Genomic DNA, 22,321 nt, shown 5'->3' on the forward strand with positions numbered 1-22,321 from the left:
GAACAGACCGGGACATATTGGTTTTTCGACCAGGCCCAGTTCTCCTTGTATGCCTGGAGTGGGAGCCACCTAGACTTTACTGGGAGCCGTCTTGCCCTGAGGGGGGGTCGTCGTCGCCGCCACCGTCCCCGTTCACGTCCCGTTTTTGTTCCGGCGGTGGTCCCGGACGCACCACAACCTCGTCCAGTGGTGGTCCCGGACGCACCACAATCTCGTCCAGTGGTGTTCCCGGACGCACCACAACCTCGTCCAGTGGTGGTCCCGGACGCACCACAACCTAATCCAGTGGTGGTCCCGGACGCACCACAACCTTGTCCAGTGGTATTCTGGACGCACCACAACCTCGTCCAGTGGTGGTCATGGACGCACCCCGACCCATCCCGGCTCCCAGGGAGGTGCCGCCTGCACCCCGATCTGTCCTTGCTCCCAGGGGGGTGCTGGCTGCACCCCGACCAGTCCCTGCTCCCAGGGGGGTGCTGGCTGCACCCTGACCGGTCCCTGCTCCCAATGGCATGCCTAACCCGCCAGAGCTCGGCTCCACGCTTGACCTGCCAGAGCTCGGCTCCACGCCTGACCCGCCAGAGCTCGACTGCTGGCCCGACCCGCCAGAGCTTGACTGCTGGCCCGACCCGCCAGAGCTTGACTGCTGGCCCGAAACCGCCAGAGCTCGAGTGCTGGCCCGACCCGCCAGAGCTCGACTGAACACCTGGCCTGCCGGCCGACTGCTGGCCCGACTGGCCAGCTGACTCCAAGCCTGACTCCAAGCCTGACTCCAAGCCTGACTCCAAGCCTGACTCCAAGCCTGACTCCAAGCCTGACTCCAAGCCTGACTCCAAGCCTGACTCCAAGCCTGACTCCACGCCTGACTCCACGCCTGACTCCACGCCTGACTCCACGCCTGACTCCACGCCTGACTCCACGCCTGACGCCTCCACGCCTGACGCCTCGGAGGACTCCATCCCGGACCTGCCTCGCCGGACCGGTCGGCCTCCTGGCCGTCCTCCGGACCTGCCTCGCCGGACCGCTCGGCCTCCCGGCCGTCCTCCGGACCTGCATCGCCGGACCGCTCGGCCCCCGGCCGTCCTCCGGACCTGCATCGCCGGACCGCTCGGCCCCCCGGCCGTCCTCCGGACCTGCCTCGCCGGACCGCTCGGCCCCCCGGCCGTCCTCCGGACCTGCCTCGCCGGACCGCTCGGCCCCCCGGCCGTCCTCCGGACCTGCCTCGCCCGCCGGCGCGGTCTCGCGGTCCTCCTCTGAACTCATGTTCTCGGCCTCGCTGGTGTGCCCAGCCCGGCTTCCTTGGACTCTTTTGCCCGTCGAAGTTTGTCCTCCGGGCCCCCCCCCCTCAGTTGACTTTTGGAACCTCGGAGCAGTTCCTTGAGGGGGGGGGGGGGGTGTACTGTCATGGTTTGAGTTTGTTTAGTCTTGGTTTTTGTTTTAGTTCTTGTTCTGTGTTGTTTGGTTCTGTTTCCTGTTTTATTTTGAAAGGGTTCCTGTCTTGTCATGTCTTGAGTTGTACTTCCTTTGGTCCCCATCTGCCCTGATCGTGTTCACCTGTGTCTTGTCTGCCTTGTCTGTATATAAGTCTTGTCTCTGCCTTCCTCTTGGGCTGGTCCATTAGCTTGTGTCATGGTGTTTAACGTCTCTTATGTCTTAACGTCTTCATGCCTCGTCGTCCCGTCATGCCGTGTTCCATGTTTCATGCCACGCCACGCCACAGTGAGTTTTGTTTTGTGATCCTGCTCTGCAGCGCCTTTTGTTTTGCATTAAACCCCCTTGCCCTTGAACCGTGTGCCTCCGCCTCTGCATTTGGGTCCTTACCTGCTCTCGAGTCCCCCTCACAGTGACACATACATTTTTGTATTTGGTAACAGTTTTAGATTTTTAAATATCACACTATAATTTTTAATTTACACTTCACTTCTTATTTTTAATATTTCTCTCAAGTTTACAATATTCCCAACATTTTTTTCCCTCAAATTTACAATCTGGTGGTGTTTGATTCACTTAAAGCTGATCCAAATCTGACCCCATATAAGTAACCTTAAAATCCATTTTTTGCACAAATGTGGAGATGTTTGGCATCTCAGATACATCATTCAGTGCAAGATGATCAAATCGGAAATAATATCATGTATGACTTGATGAGTTTAAATTGAATCAAACTTTATCTCTAAAGCGTTATTTATAAGCATAGGCATCATTTATAAACACAACGTATTTTGCAAAAAATATATCTAGTAAACTAAAACAAAACAAAACAAAACCAAAACACAGACCTTCCCATAAAAAAAACATATATATCCATAGCCTAAATAAAAAAATGCCCTAAACCCCACACCCCTTAAATGGGAAGCATAAAATTATATATAAAAAGAATAGAAATGGAAAAGTGCCTTGATGTTGAAGTAAGAACATTTTACTAGGGAGATTTCTCCACTGACCCTGCGGTAGACTTACAACCTTTTTCGGGGTGTAGCCTGATTTCACCCAGTGACCCTCACCCTTTTATCAAAAAATGGATGGATGGATGGATTTTTCCCCACTTATGATCACAGAGGGCATCACCATTGGATCCCACCAATCAAAGCAAGCAGCCAGACCCCGGAAATCCACTACCACATTCACTTAAAAGGCTTAGTCACTGGTGAGGAGATATCCCATAAGAAAAATTAGTAGTTTAAACAAAAACCATCTCAATGAAGAAAATATCTAAAACAGGGGTGTCAAACAGGAGTCATATCCGGCCTGGCAGATGATTTAATCCAGCAAACTCATAAATAGTAAAAATTACAAGGATGTTTTAAAAAAAAGCACATTTCTTGTCTGTTCCTGTGGCGAGTTATGTTTTTTTAACCCTTGTGCTATCTTAGATGACCCCACCCCATACATTGATGTGTTCTCCCTACCATGACAAAGGTGGATAAAGGTGGAAAGATTTCATGTAATCCATGGACACTAGTGAAGATCACAAATCATTGAAGGAAAAAAGGGTCAGCGCACTTGTCTTGAGGGTTCTAGATGACCCAACTCCCAATGTTAAAGTGCCTAGGATATCACAAGGGTTACAGAAATAACCGAAATGTGCAATTTCGCCACTAAGATAAAAACAAAACAGGTGAAACAGGATATCTTTCTACTGAGCCATTCAGGTGCTAGTGGTAAAAATAAATTAAAAAAATCGGATAAACCGTGCGCACGGTTTAGGCATCCCTGCCCACGGATTGCTTAACCGTGCGTATCAGCTCCGCGTCATGGTAAGGGAATGATCTCCTTTCTGATTCCAGAAAGCAGGTTATGTTAGCTCCCACGGTAAGTGTGAGGCTAAGGAAGTTGATATCCTCAGCTTTCGGTTCCAGAAATGGAGGTATGTTTCAGGGTATGTCAAGTTGCCATGGCAACTCATGCTCTGAACATAACCTGGTCTGGAGCAGGTTCAGTTGAAGGTTAGTTTGTGTTCAGAGAGTTGAATCAGCATGGCATATCCATTGGAAAATTTAGTGGATGAATAAGCTCAGATAATACTTTTTCCACCGTGAGAGGGTGATAAGACCTCATTAGAACGTTGGAAAAATAAACTTTTTTACTTTGATCTAACTCAGGGGTCGGCAACCTTTTTTACTCAAAGAGCCATTTGGGACCGCCCCTAATAAAAAAGAAAGCACTCGGAGCCACAACCCGTTTTGACATCATTATATATATTATGCATGTATATATTATTCAAAGGTGCTCATTACGTCGATCGCGATCGACCTTCAATGACATGAGTGTAGATTGCGGGCCAGAAAAGATTAAAAAAAAATTACTTCTTTAAAATCCACCAGCCAATCAAAATCCTCACTGAGAAGTAAGGGACTTGATTGACATGTAGATTGGCCAATCGGACATCGTCTGAAGCATACACCGCTGCAAATGCACATTATATTCTTTAAAGGATGATACCGCGGCCGCTTGTGGGAGGAGCTACTGGTTCTGGTCTGATCGCTGCATGGAGCGATGTGTTTATCAATGCAGTATATGCATAACTCTCAGTATGTCATCAGCGAATTGGTCTCTGCCCCACAGCACGTCAAGTTCCAGAAGATCGGAGTGTTTATTGAAGCCGCCCCGTGTGCCTCTCCCTGTTATCAGCTCTGCAGGTCTCGCCCGATAAATACGAGCTCATTACGAAGCTGTTTTGTACGTGGCACTCGCTTCGTGCGGAGCCAGCAGCGCCTTTGAAATGCCATGAAAAATGAAAAAACTAAAATAAAATTTAATTATTATAAAATACTCATTATTTTCCAAAGTCACAGGGAGCCACAACAGATGGATGAAAGAGCCACATGTGGCTCCGAAACCATGGGTTGCCGACCCCTGATCTAACTTAATGATTTGCTTCAGTTAAGATCAATCTTTTTTTTTCTTAAGTCAGCTTAAAAATAACACATAGTTTTCAGACATTTATTTTACTTTCATTCAAATTAATTCAATTAAGTAGGTGTAACTTTGATGCTGCTATCAGATCGGAACCGCAAGGGATAATGGGATACCATTCCCTTTGCCTGTCTGGACGGATTTGGGTTTAAGTGTGGGTTTTTGACCAAATGTGTTTAGTTGTTTAGCTGTTTTACTGTGTTTTGCCGAGTTATTTTGTTCTACTATGCTTAAGTCTTTGCACCATGAGTGAGAGGGAGGGAGAGGATGATGAGTTTATATAGCACCCCTCTACTAAGTGCTGTAATGACAATGATGGCATGACTCTGTGCATATTGTGTCGTTCTTTTTATTGTTATACAAATGAGTATATATCTGCCGGCTCAAACTTAGACATATGAGAGTTCAAGAATTATAATTAATTAAGATGGAAAAAATATTAATTGAATTGGAGTAATAGGACATTTAGTTAGATAAATATGTAAATTTGAGTTGTATAAACAATTATTGAGTTTTATAGACGTAAGAAATTAGGTTGAATACATTCAACTCAATTACTTGTTACCAATAGAAGTAATTCATTTTAGATGGCAAAATTGGATAAGTTATATATGCGTCACAAGGAAAATGGAAATGAGATATAAACTTGTGCGTTTACTTTGTCTGTTCATTTTCTACAAGCAGAAACTCTTTCTTTTGATGATGCAGCCGTGTTACTTTTTTGATGGGCGTATAATCTTCATACGCCGTCATTAAAATCCCAGACTCCATCGAACTGAAGTGTAGCGCTTTTTTTTTTTCACCATGCTTTTCCATGGTGACTCCCTAAATCGGAAATCCATTGAGAATGTCTTTATGTACTTGACGTGCACGTGCATTAATCCAGGGTTACAAAGTCGAGCGTAATTATGCAAACTCATATCCGGTCTTTTGGAACCGACATACCCAGAGTAAGCAAGTTCAGATTTTAGCAAGAGTTCAGGCTTAAAGTCAGGCTAGTTTAAACATGCTTCCTGGAATACCCCCCAGTAGTGACATCCTAGTTACAAAAATGTTGTCAAAAAGAAAAGCACCCCCTACACTGCCAGCAAGCAGCAGATGTCCTGTCAGCACCCTGCCCGCCAGTTTTAACTACACCGTAGACATTTAGGGCCGGCCTTCTCTATTCCATCTATGGGTGGGCCTGGTCGGGTCATAGTAACAACACTTCTTGTGGACCCCACAGCCCGGGGCGCCTTCCACCTGGGCAGGGGTGGCTGGCCCCTGTGTTGCTCTCACCTGGACCAACTATGGACTCGGTGGGCGGTTGTCTGGAGCGTAGGCCGGGTCTCCCTTGGGGGGCCCGTGCCCGGGGTCGAGGGATGCCCAGAACTCCTGGGTTGTTTGTCTGGGGCTGGGGGGTGCTCTCCTGAGGCGTGTGTGAACATCAGTTGTATAGTTTATATGTTGACGTGTTTTGTATGTGGGCATTTTTGGAGTCCGCAGGTACGTTTGTGGAATTTGGGTGTGGACAGGCCACAGGCATTTTCAGATGGTGAACTTGTGAAAAAGTGCATGCTGAAGGCTGCAGAAGTCTTGTACCCCAAAAAACAGTCGAGTTTTGCTAACATAAGTCTGTCAAGGATTACGATTGCAAATTCAACATCTCTGAGGAGACTCTGCCTAACAAATGAAGGAATCCTGTCATTCATTGTATTTTCGGTGGCTATTGATGAAAGAACCAACATCGCAGATATTGCAAAAATGTGCATATTAATGGAAGTGTTAATGAGAGTTTTTTGAGTTGGTTCCTATGATGGACACAACAGCTGATGACATAGTAAGCTCTCCAGTTAATGCGCTGGACAATGTTGGAGTGAACTGGTCACATGTCAGTCTGGCCACTGATGGCGCCCCATCAAAGGTCAGGAAGAAGGCAGGTGTTGCCACAAAATTCAGGCAGCAAACCAGGAAAATATTCTTGGACATTTTGTTTCGTTAAGCACACTTGAATGACAGTACAATGTGTTGCTGCACAGGATATAAATCCTGATATTGATGGCAGAGTGACGTTTCAGGAGAGAAAGAGAGGTTAACTCCAAATTCTTATGTTCACAAATGTTTGCAAGTTCAATTTTGTGTAATTTTTCATTGATTTGCACATTTGCATTTTAGGCAGTGTTAAAAAAAATCTGTAGCCCCCTCTTGAGTTTACTATTGGGATTGCTGATGTAAATTATTCAGTCTGTACAAAATTAAATAAACTAATTTTTTTTTAAATTCAAATACATTATATTTGAGATCCAATGGGCTCTGTGAATGAATGTGTAATAATGTTGATATGTGATTAGGCTACTATGTTGGTTGAGGCGTTTTTTTCCAACTGAAAAAAGGACAAAAACAAAGCTACAGAAAACAAGCTGACCATTGGTTATTTTACTTTTATGTTACTGGTCCGGCCCACTTGAGATCAGACGGGTTGAATGTGGCCCCTGAACCAAAATGTGTTTGACAGACCTGATCTAAAAGTACAAACAGATTAAATAAGATGTAGTTTGGCTCCTCGTGAGCCTTACCACTCTTACATTGCTATAAGAATGATCAGTAGTGACACCCTAATGACCAAGATGTTGTCAAAAAGTAAAAAAGGTTAAAGTGAAGTGCTGAGCTTTCCAGGAAAAATGGAAAGAGTTTTATTTGTTCATGCTGTTTTTTGCTCTTGTTACTGGTCCAGCCCACTTGTGATCATACGGGTTGAATGTGGCCCCCGAACCAAAATGAGTTTGACACCCCTGGCAGAGATCAATGTCCCATGAACAGACAGTGCACAGGTAAAGGTACCGTAAAGGGAGCAGGCAGAAATTGTGGCCTGTTAACCAAAACTTGAGTCATAAACTTAGCAGGCGGGGATGCTAGGGAAAATGTAAAACGTAGCATGAGAAGGGCTAGGTTCTCGCCTTGCCATATGTTCAAGTGTCCTTGGGCAAGACACGGAACTTCACCTTGCCTCTGGTGGAAGGTTGGCGCCAGTGTTCGACAGCAGAGTGTTTCAGTTTGTGAAAGTGTGTGTGAATGCGACTGTGACTGTAAAGGGCTTTGGGCCTTCAAGAAAGGTAGAAAAGCTCTATACAACTATATTCTATTTCCCTGTATTTGTGGTAAAATTGTCCATTTCAGTGAAGTGTGTTTTAATATTATTACTTTATTATGAGTTTTAGCTGTACCTCCATAAATCTCAAGAGTACATACTCCTAACGTCTATTTCAAAATCAACTTAACTAAGTGCATTAGGGTTAGGACAATTTAATTTTTTCAGGGTAATTGTTTACGACCTTCCTCTAAAACAGGGGTGCGCAAACTACGACCAGCAGGCCAAACCCGGCCCGCCTCCATTTTTGGTCCGGCCCCCTAAACAATATCAGAGCCGCATGATTTTTTTTTGTTTTCCTCTGGCCACTCAATCGAGACCCACATAGAACATATTTGAATCCATCGCTATGCAGTCTGTGCCCCAATTTAAACCCCTCTAAAAATCCCTGTCAAGTAGAACAGAAGACAGTGTTCCCTTCGTATGTTGCAGTTCATCTTTTGCGGTTTCGCTCACTCTGTTAGAAAGATTATGCTGCTTGTTTTTTCAAACAGGGCCCCCTGTTTTGTGTCCTGATTGGCTGGAGATCTTGACATCAATCTCCTCAGTGCCGTGTCACCTGTACAGAAACGCACAGCTCTTCAGATCTACATAAATCTTTGATCGCGATCAGATCTCTAGTTTTCATTCTATACTCCTGGACTTAATTACTATGAAGGTTTAAACTTTGAGAATTTAAACAAGAGAGAAAAGTGTAAAAATGTTCATGTCTGTCTGAGAACAGTGTATCAAGTGGGTAGTGAGGAGTTTTACTGCCATAAAACTTCTGTAATCCTACTCCGCGGATTTCATTGTTCGCAGTTTCTTTTTAGAACATAACTCCTGAAATAAACGGGGGAACACTACTAGTGAAAAGGTAATGCAGATATCTGTCCAGCTGCAGCAGAAGACGTAATAATTTGACTCTTTTTTTCATTATCACTCTATGAGAAACAGACGAGCTGGACACAGCACAGCTCCTCAGTGTAATTTGTGAAGTTTAGCGCAAACTATGAGATGTCCAAGGAGCTGCAGTGCTTCAAAGTCTCAATGGGACTAAGATGGGAGAGCATAGACTATTTATTAGTTTTAATTTTGCAATTAATTATTATTATTTTTCCTGACTTTTTTTCTTTGAAGATCACAAAGAGAGTTATTTGGTTCTTTTTTATTTCATAAATAGTGTTGTTTGTTTTCTTCAAAGGAGAACGAATGAATGAATGAATGAATGAATGAATGAATGAATGAATGAATGAATGAATGAATAAATAAATAAATAAATAAATAATTAAATCTTGATTCACATAGCACTTTACAACTCCTTTAAGGTACCAATGTGCTTCATAATAAAAGACAGACTAAAGAAGTTTAAAATTAGACAAATCATAGAGGACAAAAGTAATGTGGACCTCACAAGAAACGTTTGGGGACCACTGCTCTAGCATCCATGTGGTGTTGGAAGATTTGTTGTTTTTCATCCTTCCAATTATTCAAACACCACATGAAAGCAGCAATTCTCTAAGTTTGCGTTTTACATGAGGTCAAGCCATTGGTACAATTGGCTCTAAAATGAGAACAAAAGTCACAGATTTGAAATAAAAACTCAAAAATGTTCTTTTTTAAATGATACCTTATTTTCAGTCAAAATGTTTTCATCCAGATTCTTATTTCTTTCTCTTATAATGTGTATTACCTAAACACTTCTATCAAAGGGTTCTATCAAATTTTAGAACCCCTTTGTGGCCCACGAGTCGAAACGTTTGCCCACCCCTGCTCTAAAATAAGGCAGTTTCAGAAAATTCTAATTTTCATTGTTTGTTCCAACTTCCTGAATTCTCAATAAAATTCTTTACATTTGCCATAGAATGGTCTTACCTGATCGGTTGCGTTGCAGTACTCTACTCCCTTTGACATGGCACAGGTCGGCTTGACTGCTGTTGCAGGTCATGTTTAGATCAGCTTTGGAGTAGGTCGGAGATCCTCCCTGCACTACCTGAGGGATGTGTTTCTTCCTTTTTTTGGGAAGCTTCTGTTTGGCCATGGCCAGAGAGTAGTACATGCCAAAGTTATTGACAATCACAGGCACAGGCATTGCTATTGTCAGCACACCAGCTAAAGCACATAAAGCGCCCACTACCATGCCTGACCAGGTCTCTGGGTACATATCTCCATAACCAAGAGTTGTCATAGTTACGACAGCCCACCAGAAGCCAATGGGGATATTCTTAAACTTGGTATGTTGGGAAGCAGTAGGGTCGTTGGCCTTAGCGCCAATACGTTCGGCATAATATATCATGGTTGCAAAAATTAAAACTCCCAATGCAAGGAAGATGATAAGCAGCAGAAATTCATTGGTGCTGGCACGCAATGTATGACCAAGCACCCTTAACCCCACAAAGTGGCGTGTCAATTTGAAGATACGCAATATCCGAACGAAACGCACAACTCTGAGGAAGCCCAGCACATCCTTGGCAGCCTTTGAAGATAGGCCACTCAGCCCTACTTCCAGGTAAAAGGGCAAAATTGCCACAAAGTCAATGATATTGAGAACATTTTTAACAAACTCCAACTTTACTGGGCAGAAGGTCACTCGTACCAAAAACTCAATAGTAAACCAGAAAACACAAACACCCTCCACATAGGTAAGCGCAGGGTCCGTTTCTATCTCATACTGTGGAACCAAGTCTTGGCAGCTGTTATTCCGCATGTTTGTCTTGTTGATGATGGTATTAAATGCCTCATGAGTCTCCAAGCAGAAGGTGGTGATAGAGACCAGGATGAAGAATAAGGATGCAAAGGCAACAAACTGCAAGAGAGAAACAGAGAAAAAATAAAATTAGTAGATTATTGTCAATTTGTCATGCTACTCCTATTCTAAACACATGAAGAAGTAGACCAAGTCACATTTTTACATATATCTTACTTTTCTCCTTAACTTTCCTCTAACCATCCTGGCATCCACTGGTAAATCCTGGCTACTTTGTTCTGAAAAGGTTGTTTCTCACTCATATTTGGAGTGCATGAAAAACACACTTTCAAAATTCAATTGCCCCAATATGGGTCAGCCTTACACTCTGTGTGAGCTCTACCTCTGCATCTTGTCAAAACAATAACACGCAAGCATCTTTATTTCACTGTAAACTCTGGTGTCTTCATTTCCTCCATTCCTCAGTCATTGCTGCAAAAAGGGTAACCTTCAATTTTTGATAACTATTTTTTTTTTTTTAAGTTTGGAATTTGCATGTTCTCCTGGTGCATGCATGGGTTTTCTCCGGGGACTCCGGCTTCCTCCCACCGTCGAAAAAGATGATTCATAGGTTAATTGGTCAATCTAAATTGTCCCTAGGTGTGAATGTGAGAGTGCCTGGGTGTGTGATGTGGACACTCTACCCTGCGACAGACTGGCGACCTGTCCAGGGTGCCCCCTGCCTTTACCCAAAAATGGGCGGGATAGGCTCCCGCAGCCCCATGACCCCGAAAGGGAATAAACGGAAGAAGATGAAAATGCCAATCTCTTAAGGCCTCCTAAACAAGCTGACCTACTGAGCTGTTAGTCCTTACTTGAATCTAGTGAAAGTTGCAGTTTAAATCATGTGAGCAGTGAGAGGCCAAAGGTTTTACCGGTTTAACAGTAGTTCTTCTCCTCCTCAGGGCTACAAATGTAGGCTGAAGTAAACAAGTTATCATTGTTGCACTGGTGTTGTAGGCAACCCACACATTCACAGAACAGTGTACTGTTCTTAGCTATTAGCAAGTGCCAAGAATAAAGAAACTGTTGCCAGTTAGTCTTTGAGGTTGTTTCTTTGTGATCGTTAAACAAGATCAGAATAAATTCATATTAAAATGAATTACTGCCTCTTATGAGGTTTGTTAAAGACCTATCAGCTAATCAAATGTAATAACAAAAAGAGGCCTGAGAATTGAGAATCATTATTCCTCATTCTTTAGAATTTTACCTAATTTTAGAGCTTGTTTCCAGTACAAATTCGATCAAAACAGCTGGTTAAAAAAATAGTTATTTGAAAAAAATCATTCCCTGGACATCATCTATAAGGCTTCTGTAGTCTGGAAACGGTTATTTTAATTTAAAACATCAGAGATGAAAGTCGAACAAACAAGAAAAAAAAAGTAATTTTTTTGTGATTTTTTTCTCTTTGCGTGTTACAGAAGACTTTTGCAGCAGCAGTCCATGTATGGCCAGTATTGACTCCTGACCTGAATCCCGTAGAGCACATCTGGGACCAGCTTAACCCTTGTGCTATCTTAGATGACCCTACCCTTACATTGACGTCTTATTCCTACCATGACAAAGGTGGATAAAGGTGGAAAGATTTAATGTAATTCATGGACACCAGTGAAAATCACAAATCATTGAAGAAAAAAGGTTCAACACTGTCTAGTGCATGGGTGGCGGACAAGTTTGACACCAAGAGCCGAATTTTTTCACTGTGGGAGGCAAAGAGCCACACCACACAGTGACCTGCCAAAACGTACACACACAAACACGCAATTAAAGCCGTATTATTTTCCATAACACATTAAATACATTACATTTCAGTTGTGTGCAACTTAAATTAATTTTTATCTTCATTACAATATCTTGCTTTTATAGGTTTTTATATTTAAAATTTAATGACTGACTTTTGCATCAAAAGCAAGTAATTTATCATATGTTAATAAGACATTGCAAGGACTCAGTTCATTCTTAAATGTAGTAAGCAAACAAGTGCTAAGTTGTCATTAAACTGGCTGCGTTATTTGTGCCCACCCCTGTCCATTTTAAGAGCCAATCAACTTCAACACACATATACAGCCAAACGGCTTGCAAGTCACTTCTGCTCACAGCTCCCTGGCTCATGGTTTTACACTTAAGATTCCCCACTTTCCATTAGTCTCAGGAGCTGAAGGCGGGGCAAACCCCCGGACCAGTTGTAGCCTCTCTGATCGGTTCCTTTACGTGAGTGTCAGTCAGAACGGACCAATCCCTTGATTTCACGTGTTTCAAGGTAATAAACAGGGACTGGCAGACATATATTGAGGAGAACATCAACAGCAGCTTGAGAGCAGCTCTTTTACACACGGCTATTTCTGTGTTCTCCAAAATGTAACAGGGCCTTCTTTCAAAGAGATTTCAGCTCAATCATCTCTAGTTTGCTCGCTGCCTCATCAGTGACAAGCGGGCATCTCAGGCTGTCAGTCTCTGCATTAAAGGGTCCATGAGAAAAGTGATCTGCGGTCGTTTCCGTCCAGTTGCGCAAGCAGCGTCACGTTATGCGCTTTATTCATTTGGATCGCTGCTTTCTGCTGTGAGCTCCACAAAGAAGGTAAGTGGAATGATGGCCGTTTTGAATGTGCACTTTGAAAAGCTTCAACTTTTTAATAAAGGAGACATTTTTTGTCAGATCAGGAAGTTTTGTTCTTTTCTGCCATGAACTATTTTACTGCTTCCAAAAGCTCATAATAATACACACAGTGACTTGCTATTCTGTTCAGTAAAAAAGTATATTCTATATATACTGACCAAAAATATAAACGCAGCACTTTTGTCATTGCTTCCATTTTTTATGGCATGAACTCAAAGATGTGAAACATTTTCCACATACACAAAATAACCAGTTCTCTGAAATATCAGAATCAGAAATATTTTATTGATCCCACACGTGGGAAATTTGTTTGTCACCATAGCAACTGACAGCAGAGGGCAAAAAAGACTTAGAATGAAATAACAAACAAGAACAAAGAAAATGTGGCATAAATGCAAACATCAAAGTAGTAGTATAATTTAAAAAGCTATTTACAGAACAGTGCAGGTAAAAAGATGTGCAAAAGAAATGTGCAAAATAGAAAAAAACGAAATAAATAGATAGTAAAAATGTGCAAAGGTTATCTTTTACATTGTGTGTTGTTGTACAGGGTTATTGCATTGGGTATGAATGATTTTTGGTACCGGGCAGTTTTGGAGCGGAGCTGTCTTAGCCTCCTAGAGCAGGAGCTCCGCTGTTTGTCCAGAACATGGTGGAGAGGATGGTCTGGGTTGTCCATGATTGAAAGAAGTCTGTTCAGTGACCTCCTCTCCATCACTGTTTCAAATGTGTCCTGTTTGCAGCCAATGACAGAACCCGCCTTCCTGATCAGCTTGTTCAGTCTGTTGGTGTCACTGACTGCGATACTGCTTCCCCAGCAGACCACAGATGAGAATAACGTTCTGGCTACCACAGACTGGTAGAAGATCCCCAGCATCTTGCTGCACACATTGAAAGACCTCAGCTTCCTTAGGAAGTAGAGTCTGCTGCAGGCCTTCTTGTACACAGCAGTGCTGTGGCTCCTCCAGCTCAGTCTGCTGTCGATAGTCCCACCCAGGTATTTATAATCCTCCACCACTTCCACATCCTTGCCCAGGATGCAGAGAGGTTGTAAGACTGTCCTTTTCCTCCGGAAGTCGATCACCATCTCCCTGGTCTTGTCCACATTGAGCAGCAGGTGATTCTCTCCAGCCCACTCCACAAATCCGTCCACCAGCCTCCTGTACTCTTCCTCCCGTCCACCGCTTATACACCCCACAACCACAGAGTCATCAGAGAATTTCTGTAGGTGACATGACTCTGAGTTGTGCTGAAAATCTGAGGTGTATAAGGTGAACAGAAATGGAGAGAGCACAGTGCCCTGTGGGGCTCCTACACCACTCAGCACCACGTCAGACAGGACGCCGCCCAGTCGGACAAACTGTGGCCTGTCTGTCAGGTAGTCAGTGATCCAGGAGACGGTGGACGCACCGGCACCCATCAGCCTCAGCTTATCACCCAGCAAAGAAGGCCGGATGGTGTTAAAGGCACTGGAGAAGTCAAAGAAGGTGATTCTCACCATGCCTCCACCACCATCCAGGTGTGAGTGAGTTCGCTGCAGCAGATGGATGACAGCATCATCCACCCCCAGGCGCGGCCGGTAGGCAAACTGCAGGGGGTCCAGAGAAGAGCTCACCAATGGTCTCACTTGAGCCAACACCAGCCTCTCCAGCACCTTCATCACATGAGAAGTGAGGGCAACTGGACGGAAATCCCCGGTGTAAGATGGAGAGGTCTTCTTGGGTACAGGGACCAGGCAGGAGGTCTTCCAGAGGAGCGGCACCCTCTCCAGTCTGAGGCTCAGGTTGAAGAGATGCTGGAGAATCGCAGACAGCTGGTGGGCACAGGTCCTCAGGGTACAAGGGCTGACGCCATCCGGGCCGGCTGCTTTGTGCTGGTTAAGTTTCTCCAGCTGTTTCTTCACCTGGCAGGCTGTTACAGTCTAAAGGCCTGTTCACACCGGGACGAATTTCGCCGGCGATTTTCGCCGACGTTTAACGCCTCGTGACTAAACAAAGGGCACCAATGTGAGTGTGCACACCGACGCGAAAAAACGCCACGCGCCAAAGCGTCAAAAAAAAAAAACGCCTCGGGTTCTTTTTTTTTTTTTGAAGCGTCGCGTCGAAATCTATTCGACCAATGAGAATGGCGGTTTTGCACACGTGTCTGGAGCTTCTGAAGTTACAGTAAAACACAACTTGGGGGCGCTCAAACACAAAACTGCCTTGCTGAGCACACATACCAGCGAAGAAGATAGACGCCAAGTAGCGTCTACACTGCCGCGAAGAAATAATGACGGACATTCTTAAATATCCCCTTACCAAGTACCAGTTGGAGCTACTGATGCTTGAAATATTCATGTTTTCTTTGTATGATTCTGACAAGGGCGTAAATACTTGCTCTCTTCTTCTGAGTGAAAAGCGACTTTAAGAATCGTAAAGTTGCGCAGCGCCACCTTGTGTACAGGAGTATTTCTGTTTACATTAAGCGCCATCTAATGTCAGGGAATGAAATTGCATGTTCGCTCGGCTCATCGTCAGCGAAAATCGCCTGGGTGTGAACACAAAAGACGTGGCTAAAAACGCTGGCGAATAACGCCTGGCGAATATTCGTCCCGGTGTGTACGGGCCTTAACAGGGAGGGAGGGGGGTGGTGGTTGGACTGGGGGGAGGGGTGATGGACTGTGGGCCCAGTAGGTGTGGTGTATTAGAGGGGGGAGAAAGGTGAGGAGGTGTGGGGGGTTCATAGGGGGGAGGTCAGAAAGCTGAGAGGCAGCAGGAGCGGGGTGGTGGTGTGGTGGAGGGGGGGGGCTGAGGCATTCAGAGAGCTAAACCTATTGAAAAAGGTGTTAAGCTCGTCAGCTCTCTCTTTGCTGCCTGTGATGGGTCTGCTTCTCCCCCCACATCCTGTGATCTTCTTCATTCCAGACCTCACCGCTCTCATGTTATCCTGCTGGAGTTTGGATTCCAGCTTCCTCCTGTAGGAATCCCTCCCGTTCCTCAGCTGATCCCGTAGTTGGTGCTGCACCCTCTTCAGGTCCTCCCGGTCTCCAGACCTGAAGGCTCTCTTCTTTCTGTTCAAGAGGTTCTTCAGGTCAGATCCAGGGTTTGTTGTTGGGGAAGCATCGAACAGTTCGAGTAGGCGCAACGGACTCCTCACAGAATTTAATATATTCAGTAATGCAGTCCGTCATGCTGTCAATGTCCTCCCCATGAGGCGTGCATAGAGCGTCCCAGTCTGTGGACCCAAGACAGTCCTGCAGGGCCTGCTCCGTTTCTGGGGTCCACCTCCTCACAGCCTTTTTGTGGACACGTTCCCGCAGGGCAATAATGAATGAAAACTTTATTAATCCCAACAAGGAGAAACTCAGTTCCAGTACATCTCGATGAAGAAGGTCAGACAAACAGCAACACAGGATACACACACACATCTCGAGAGGTTACTGAGGTCAATGCAGCCGAGCGCCTTAGATGACCTGCGCCGGCGCACCTTTGTATAGCATGCAGATGGACCACGAAGGGGGCCGGGGGTTGGGTTTGGTGACAAAAAAAAGTCGTATCCCTACACTGCGTACAATGTGTTGATACAAGAAAAAAACTACACCGTTTAAACACAAATAGCACATATTCAGACAAAGACATAGTACATGAGGCTCAGGGGGCAAACGGTGGTGGACGGGAGTGGGGGGCCCCCCATGAGTCTGTCCATCAGGTGCAGCTCCGTGAGCCAGGCACATCTTCCGGGCAGCTCACAGAGGAGGTAGGGAGGGGGTTGGGAAGCCGAGGACAAGCAGGGAGGGGGTGAGTTGCAGTTATCAACCCTCAAGAACAGCTGCTGTAGTCCACTCTGTAGAAGCGGCTTTGTTTTGGTGGAGCCAAGGACAGTTGTCCATAGCTCCTTCGGGGAGTCTGATTAGATAAAATACTTTTGGGCGCCAGCAGGTTGTTTGTACTGCCGGCAAAGTCCTTGACTGGCTCTTCGCTTTGTGTGAGGCAGAGATTGATCCGAATGAGAAGTGGGTGAATTTAGCTTTTCCCGGGTAGAACAGTTCACATACTGAGTGAAGTCCCCAAGGGCTCTGTCCATGGTGATGTGGTTGAAATCTCCAGTGATGATGCAGAAGGAGTTAGGCTTCTGTGTCTGCAGGCGGGAAACGGTGGTAGTGATGACGTCAGCGGCGGCCTCAGCATCGGCAGATGGAGGAACATAAACATTCACCACCACAACCGATGTGAACTCCCTCGGCAGATAATAAGGCCGGACTCCCACCGCCAGCAGCTCCACATGCGGCGTTCAGAGTCGCTCCTTCACGCAAACGTGTCCGGGGTTACACCACCGCTCACTCACGTAGAGAGCAATCCCGCCTCCCCTCTTCTTACCGCAGGCGGCTGCATCTCTGTCCGCTCTCACAGTCGTAAAACCGGGAACTGCGAAGTTGCTGTCCGGGATGTGGGAGTGCAGCCACGTCTCAGTGAAGCTCAGTAGGCTCTGCGACCCCGACGTCTCCTGCGTATCTCCTTCGGAATCTCATACCGAGCTCCATGATACAGGCTAGGCTCCTTCAGAGCCAGCAGCTGGTCACGCGTGTAAACGATGGCCATGCTTTCCAGTGTTATTCCCTCCGATGCGAGAATATCAAGCGAGAGAAAAAAGTAAATAAAAAGCACAAAAATGACAGAAATAATTGAAGAACAACAAAAAAAGGGAAAAACGTAAAGAAGACGATGATTACAGACTTGAGTAAAAGAGCGATTACAGGAGCTATGGCAACAGGCGTCCGTTCACGGCGCCATCTTGGAATTGTTGACAAATCTGTCTAAATCTGTGATAGTGAGCACTTCTCCTTTGCCAAGGCACCATCCCACCTCACAGGTGTGCCATATCAAGATGCTGATTAGACAGCATGATTATTGCACAGGTGTGCCTTAGAGTGGCCACAAGAAAGCACTTAGAGGACTTGGTAAAGTTAGAAAGATCCTCACAGATTCGGACTTCCTGCTTCAATAACTCTTCTGATAAACGTTCAAATGCGACAGCAAGTCTCTCGATCATTTTGTATTAAAACACGCCGAGCTCCGCGGAGAAAAGAGAGGCCAAGGATCCCAGCCGTCGGTCAGCGGGATCCTCGACCCTTCCCTACATGATAAATGCATTTGCACAACGAAATAACGCTGGAACACAGAATAAGAGGCCAGACAAAGAGAGTGAAAGAGAGATCTTGATGCGCACTCGCTTCATTACGGGGAGAAATTCTGCAGCCGCGGTGCGTGTTTGCCTTTTCAGTTCCCCTGTCTTAAGTTTATGCTTGACTTCTTGCTGCTCCATATCAGGGATACCTAAACAAAATAGATGCGAACTTGCGGAGGGAAGATTACATTCACGACACATGCGCAGAGCTGCGGGTGGCCTGTGCTGGACCACAGTGTATTCTTTCCAAACTCTTCCTAAAGGTGTTTGATGTTATTGGCCCAAAGTGTCACTGAAATGGTAAACCTTTCGCTTCCATTGGTGTGTTCCCAAACTCATTTAAACAAGCCATAGTGGAGCCTTTGCTGAAAAAGTCTAATTTGGACCCCTTAGTCTTCTAGAATTATAGACCTATCTCCAATCTTCCATTTCTTTCAAAAATTCTGGAGGTAATCGGTGGTAAGGTGGTCTGTGAACAATTATCAGAGTTCTTAAATAAAAGGAGCATCTATGACACTTTCAGCCAGGTTTTTCCGTAAACATCACGCCACAGAAACAGCCCTGCTGAAAGTGTCCAGTGACATTTTGATGTCTGCTGATTCTGGCAAATACACTGTCCTAGTTTTACTCGATCTTTTATCAACCTTTGACACGGTTGACCACCAGATCTTATTGGAAAGATTGAGGGACCTGATTGGTTTGTCAGCGTCAGTTCTCCACAGATTTTCCTCTTACCTATCTGGTCAGAATTTCAGCTAACCACATAATGTCTCAGTCAGCAGACTTACTGTGTGGGGTTCCTCAGGGCTCTGTTCTGGGCCCTGTTCTGTTTTTTACGATACACGTTCTCCCTTGAAAAGGTCATCCAGGAGTTCAGCGATTTCTCCTAGCACTTCTTTGCTGATGATATCCAGCTATATTGCCCTTTTAAGCCCTCTGAGACACAGAAGCTGGATTCTCTGATGAACTGCCTGATGCAGATAAAACAATGGCTCTGTAAAAACTCTCCGCAGCTGAACTTAGAGAAACGCTAGTTATTGCCCCTGATGCTATACCAGGGATAAAGCAGCATTTCTGTTCTCTTGGCCAGGCTGTCAAACCTAGTCTTAAAAACTTGGGTGTCATTTTTGACAAAGATATGTCGCTGGAGCAGCACTCCAAACAGCGGACCAAGAACTGTTTCTTCCAGTTAAGGAACATTTCTAAGCTCAGGAAAATTGTGTCATTTGGAGATCTTGAACTTCTTATTCATGCCTTTGTTTCTACACGTCTAGACTATTGTAACAGTCTGTTTTCCTGTCTGAATAAGAAGGAGCTGTCTCGCCTGCAGATGATCCAGAACTCTGCTGTGAGGATCTTGACCCGCACTAAGAGAAGAGATCACATCTCCCCTATCCTTAAAGCTCTTTATTGGGTCCTGGTTGCTTACCCCTTTCAATAAAAAATCAAATTGCTGACTTTTAGGGCACTCCATGGTCAAGCTCCTCCATACGTTTGTGATTTGATCGCCCCCTAGAGATGTTGTTGATGGTCCCTCGCACACGGTTCCAGACAAGAGGAGACAAATCCTTCCAAGCTGTTACTCCTTAACACCGGAATGAGCTTCCGTTGTCCCTACGTTCCCTGGAATCTACGTATAAATTCTTTTAAAAGTCAACTAAAAACTTTTTAATTTTGCAAAGCATTTTAACTTAAAACTATTTTTATTTGGGCTTGGGATGATTTTTTTACGTGGTATATGCTTTTGCCTTTTATGTTTTTTACAGATACAGTACAGACCAAAAGTTGGGACGCACCTTTTCATTCAAATGAATAGGAAGTTGTTTCCAAACTTTTGGTCTGTACTATAAATATTTTAACCTGTGAAGCACCTTGTGACTTCTGTCTGTGAAAGGTGCTATATAAATAAAATTTACATACTTACTTTCTTACTAGGTACCACACAACTAACAACAGGGGGCACCAGCTGAGCTGCCTGTCACACACACAGAAATGCATGGTCACATCCACAACACCTTCCTCCCTCGTTCTTCTATGCAGACTTGGAGCTCAACCCCAGCTGGAAGCTGAGACCCATGAGCAAATGCATCCTTCCGTCTGCTGCTTTTCATCTGTCACTCAGTGGCGTTCTATCCTTCAAAGCAAAACCTGTGCTTCTTTTCTCATCACTTCATCTCAATTTGCTGCCAACATGCTGGGGAACAACACAGATCACTTAAATATTACCGAGTGTCACCATGAATTACCCTCATCTTTTTCTGTAGGTGTGAACCTAACCCAATTAATTAGGACTTCTATTCCAAACTGGGAACTTACTTTCAGCTTTGTAAACACCAGATTTGAGGTTTTTGTTAAGCAGACTGGAGACCTGGATCCACTGCAAAGAATTGTAATCTGGCCATGTTCCTCAAAAGGAAGTAGTCCTGGGATTCAAAACTTGTGAGGAATGAAATCCATGTGTACAAAGGCTGACAGAGCCTACAGACAAGAGGCTGGCTGTCGGTGATTCAGAGGAGTAAAAATCTAGTACAGTCATCTGAAAGGATTATTAAAAAAGACACATCCCATCGTTTTAATTCTGTGGTGACAAGTAATGTGAAATAAAGCAGCTGCCTGGGAAACAGTAAGTACTACTAAGGAGCAATAGCAACAACTCCAACAGTAAGGAACAACAGGATTGCCAATAACTAATGACAATGGAGAGAAAAAATAATAGAAAGTTGGAACATTTTTCAGTTGCTCTAACAGAAATCAGCCCCCCCCCCCCCCCCGCCTGCATGTTTTACGAGTGCAAGTTCACTGCAGAAAATAAAGGGGAGAACACCAATAACGACAACTTCATGCTTTTGAGAGAGTCAGCCAGATGATCTGTCTCATAAGCACCAGAAAGAAGAGGAGGTTGAGGATTTCGGGGAGAGTCAACAATCGTGCCCCACAGGATGGTGCCTCACAGGATGGTACCACTCATTGGACCTAGGAGCCTAAGGTCAAAGCCTCAATGCCTGACTCCTCTGCTAGTCCTGCTGGTTGTCCGTCTGGATGTCTGTTGTCCCTCCTAATCTCATTATCCAGGTGTTAAAGTGGGGAAACTCTTCTCGCTTGGCGTGCTACCCTGGAATTAGTTGGACTGCTTTCCTTGCGGCTCAGCGTTTTTCGTTCCCAACTATGTCCTTAGATGTAACAGCTTTTATGACCTCATGCCCAGTATGGGTGCATCGAACCCTTACAGCTGAACTCATACAGCCTCTACCTATAACTTCCAGACCTAGGTCCCTCATAGCCATGGACTTTTAAACTGACTCACCAGATTCAGGGTTAAAACCGTCAGTTTGGTGACTGTAGACAGATTCTACAAGTTGGTTCATGCTTTCCCCTTGCCCAAGCTTCCATCTCCCAGAGAATTAGCTGCAGTTATCTCAACATGTGTTTCACCTACATGGACTTCCTATAAAACATCACCTTGGATTGGGGACCCCAGTTTGTGGCAGCTTTCTGGAAGGAGTTCTTCAAACTCCTTGGGATCATGGTCAGTTTGAGTTCAGGGTTTCAACCTCAGACATGACCAGGTAGAGCACTATAATCAGGATTTGAAGACCACTCTGCGAGCCATGTGCTCCCAGCACATGGTCTGTACAACTGCCGTATGCAGAGTACCTCCATTCCAACTTGAAAGGTTTTTTCCCCCTTCCTGGATATCAGCCACCTCTCTCCCCCCACCAAGAGCAGTTTGCTTCCACATCTGGGGCCTCATTTATAAAACTTTGCATAGGATTTGCGTCAGAAGTGGCGTACGGATGAAACATAGGACGTGCGTACGCACAGAAATATTCGGATTTAAAAAAACGTGCGCACGCACATCCTTTTTTTAGATTTATTAACATCTAAAATCTTATTAACACTTTCAGGTATTTGCAAGACATCTATAATGCTAATAAATATCTTACTAGCATATGACACATTAATAAAGACTATTAATTTGTTAAGTTAGTTAATAAAACTTATTAAGCTTATGAACACTTAGGCTTGTGTCGGGCGTCTATGATGCTAATAAATATCTTACTAGAACCCCAAACAATAATAATACTTCTTAATTTGTTAACAAAGGTTGTTAATAAATCTTATTAAGCTTATTAACACTGACACATTTGTTTAGCACCTATAATATCAGTAAATGCATCATTAGCATCTTAAAAACATCCTAATAATAATGCTTGTAAATGTGTCAACTAAGTAATTTAATAAACCTTATTAGACTTATTGTACTAATAAA

At 44.6% G+C, this 22,321-nt stretch overlaps 1 protein-coding gene across 2 annotated transcripts in view; it reads right to left on the reverse strand.

Moving 5' to 3' along the window:
* The window catches only part of kcnc2 (potassium voltage-gated channel subfamily C member 2), a 74,437-nt gene that overhangs the window by 20,738 nt on the left and 31,378 nt on the right, over window positions 1–22,321 (reverse strand). For both annotated transcript variants that reach the window (XM_023952447.1, XM_023952446.1), the window contains exon 2: window positions 9,398–10,328. In XM_023952447.1, coding sequence (XP_023808215.1) covers window positions 9,398–10,328 — 931 coding nt within the window. The remainder of the gene's footprint in view (window positions 1–9,397; window positions 10,329–22,321) is intronic.

This window comes from Oryzias latipes, chromosome 23, assembly GCF_002234675.1.
Source record: "Oryzias latipes chromosome 23, ASM223467v1".
In the NCBI taxonomy this organism is placed as follows: Eukaryota; Metazoa; Chordata; class Actinopteri; order Beloniformes; family Adrianichthyidae; genus Oryzias; species Oryzias latipes.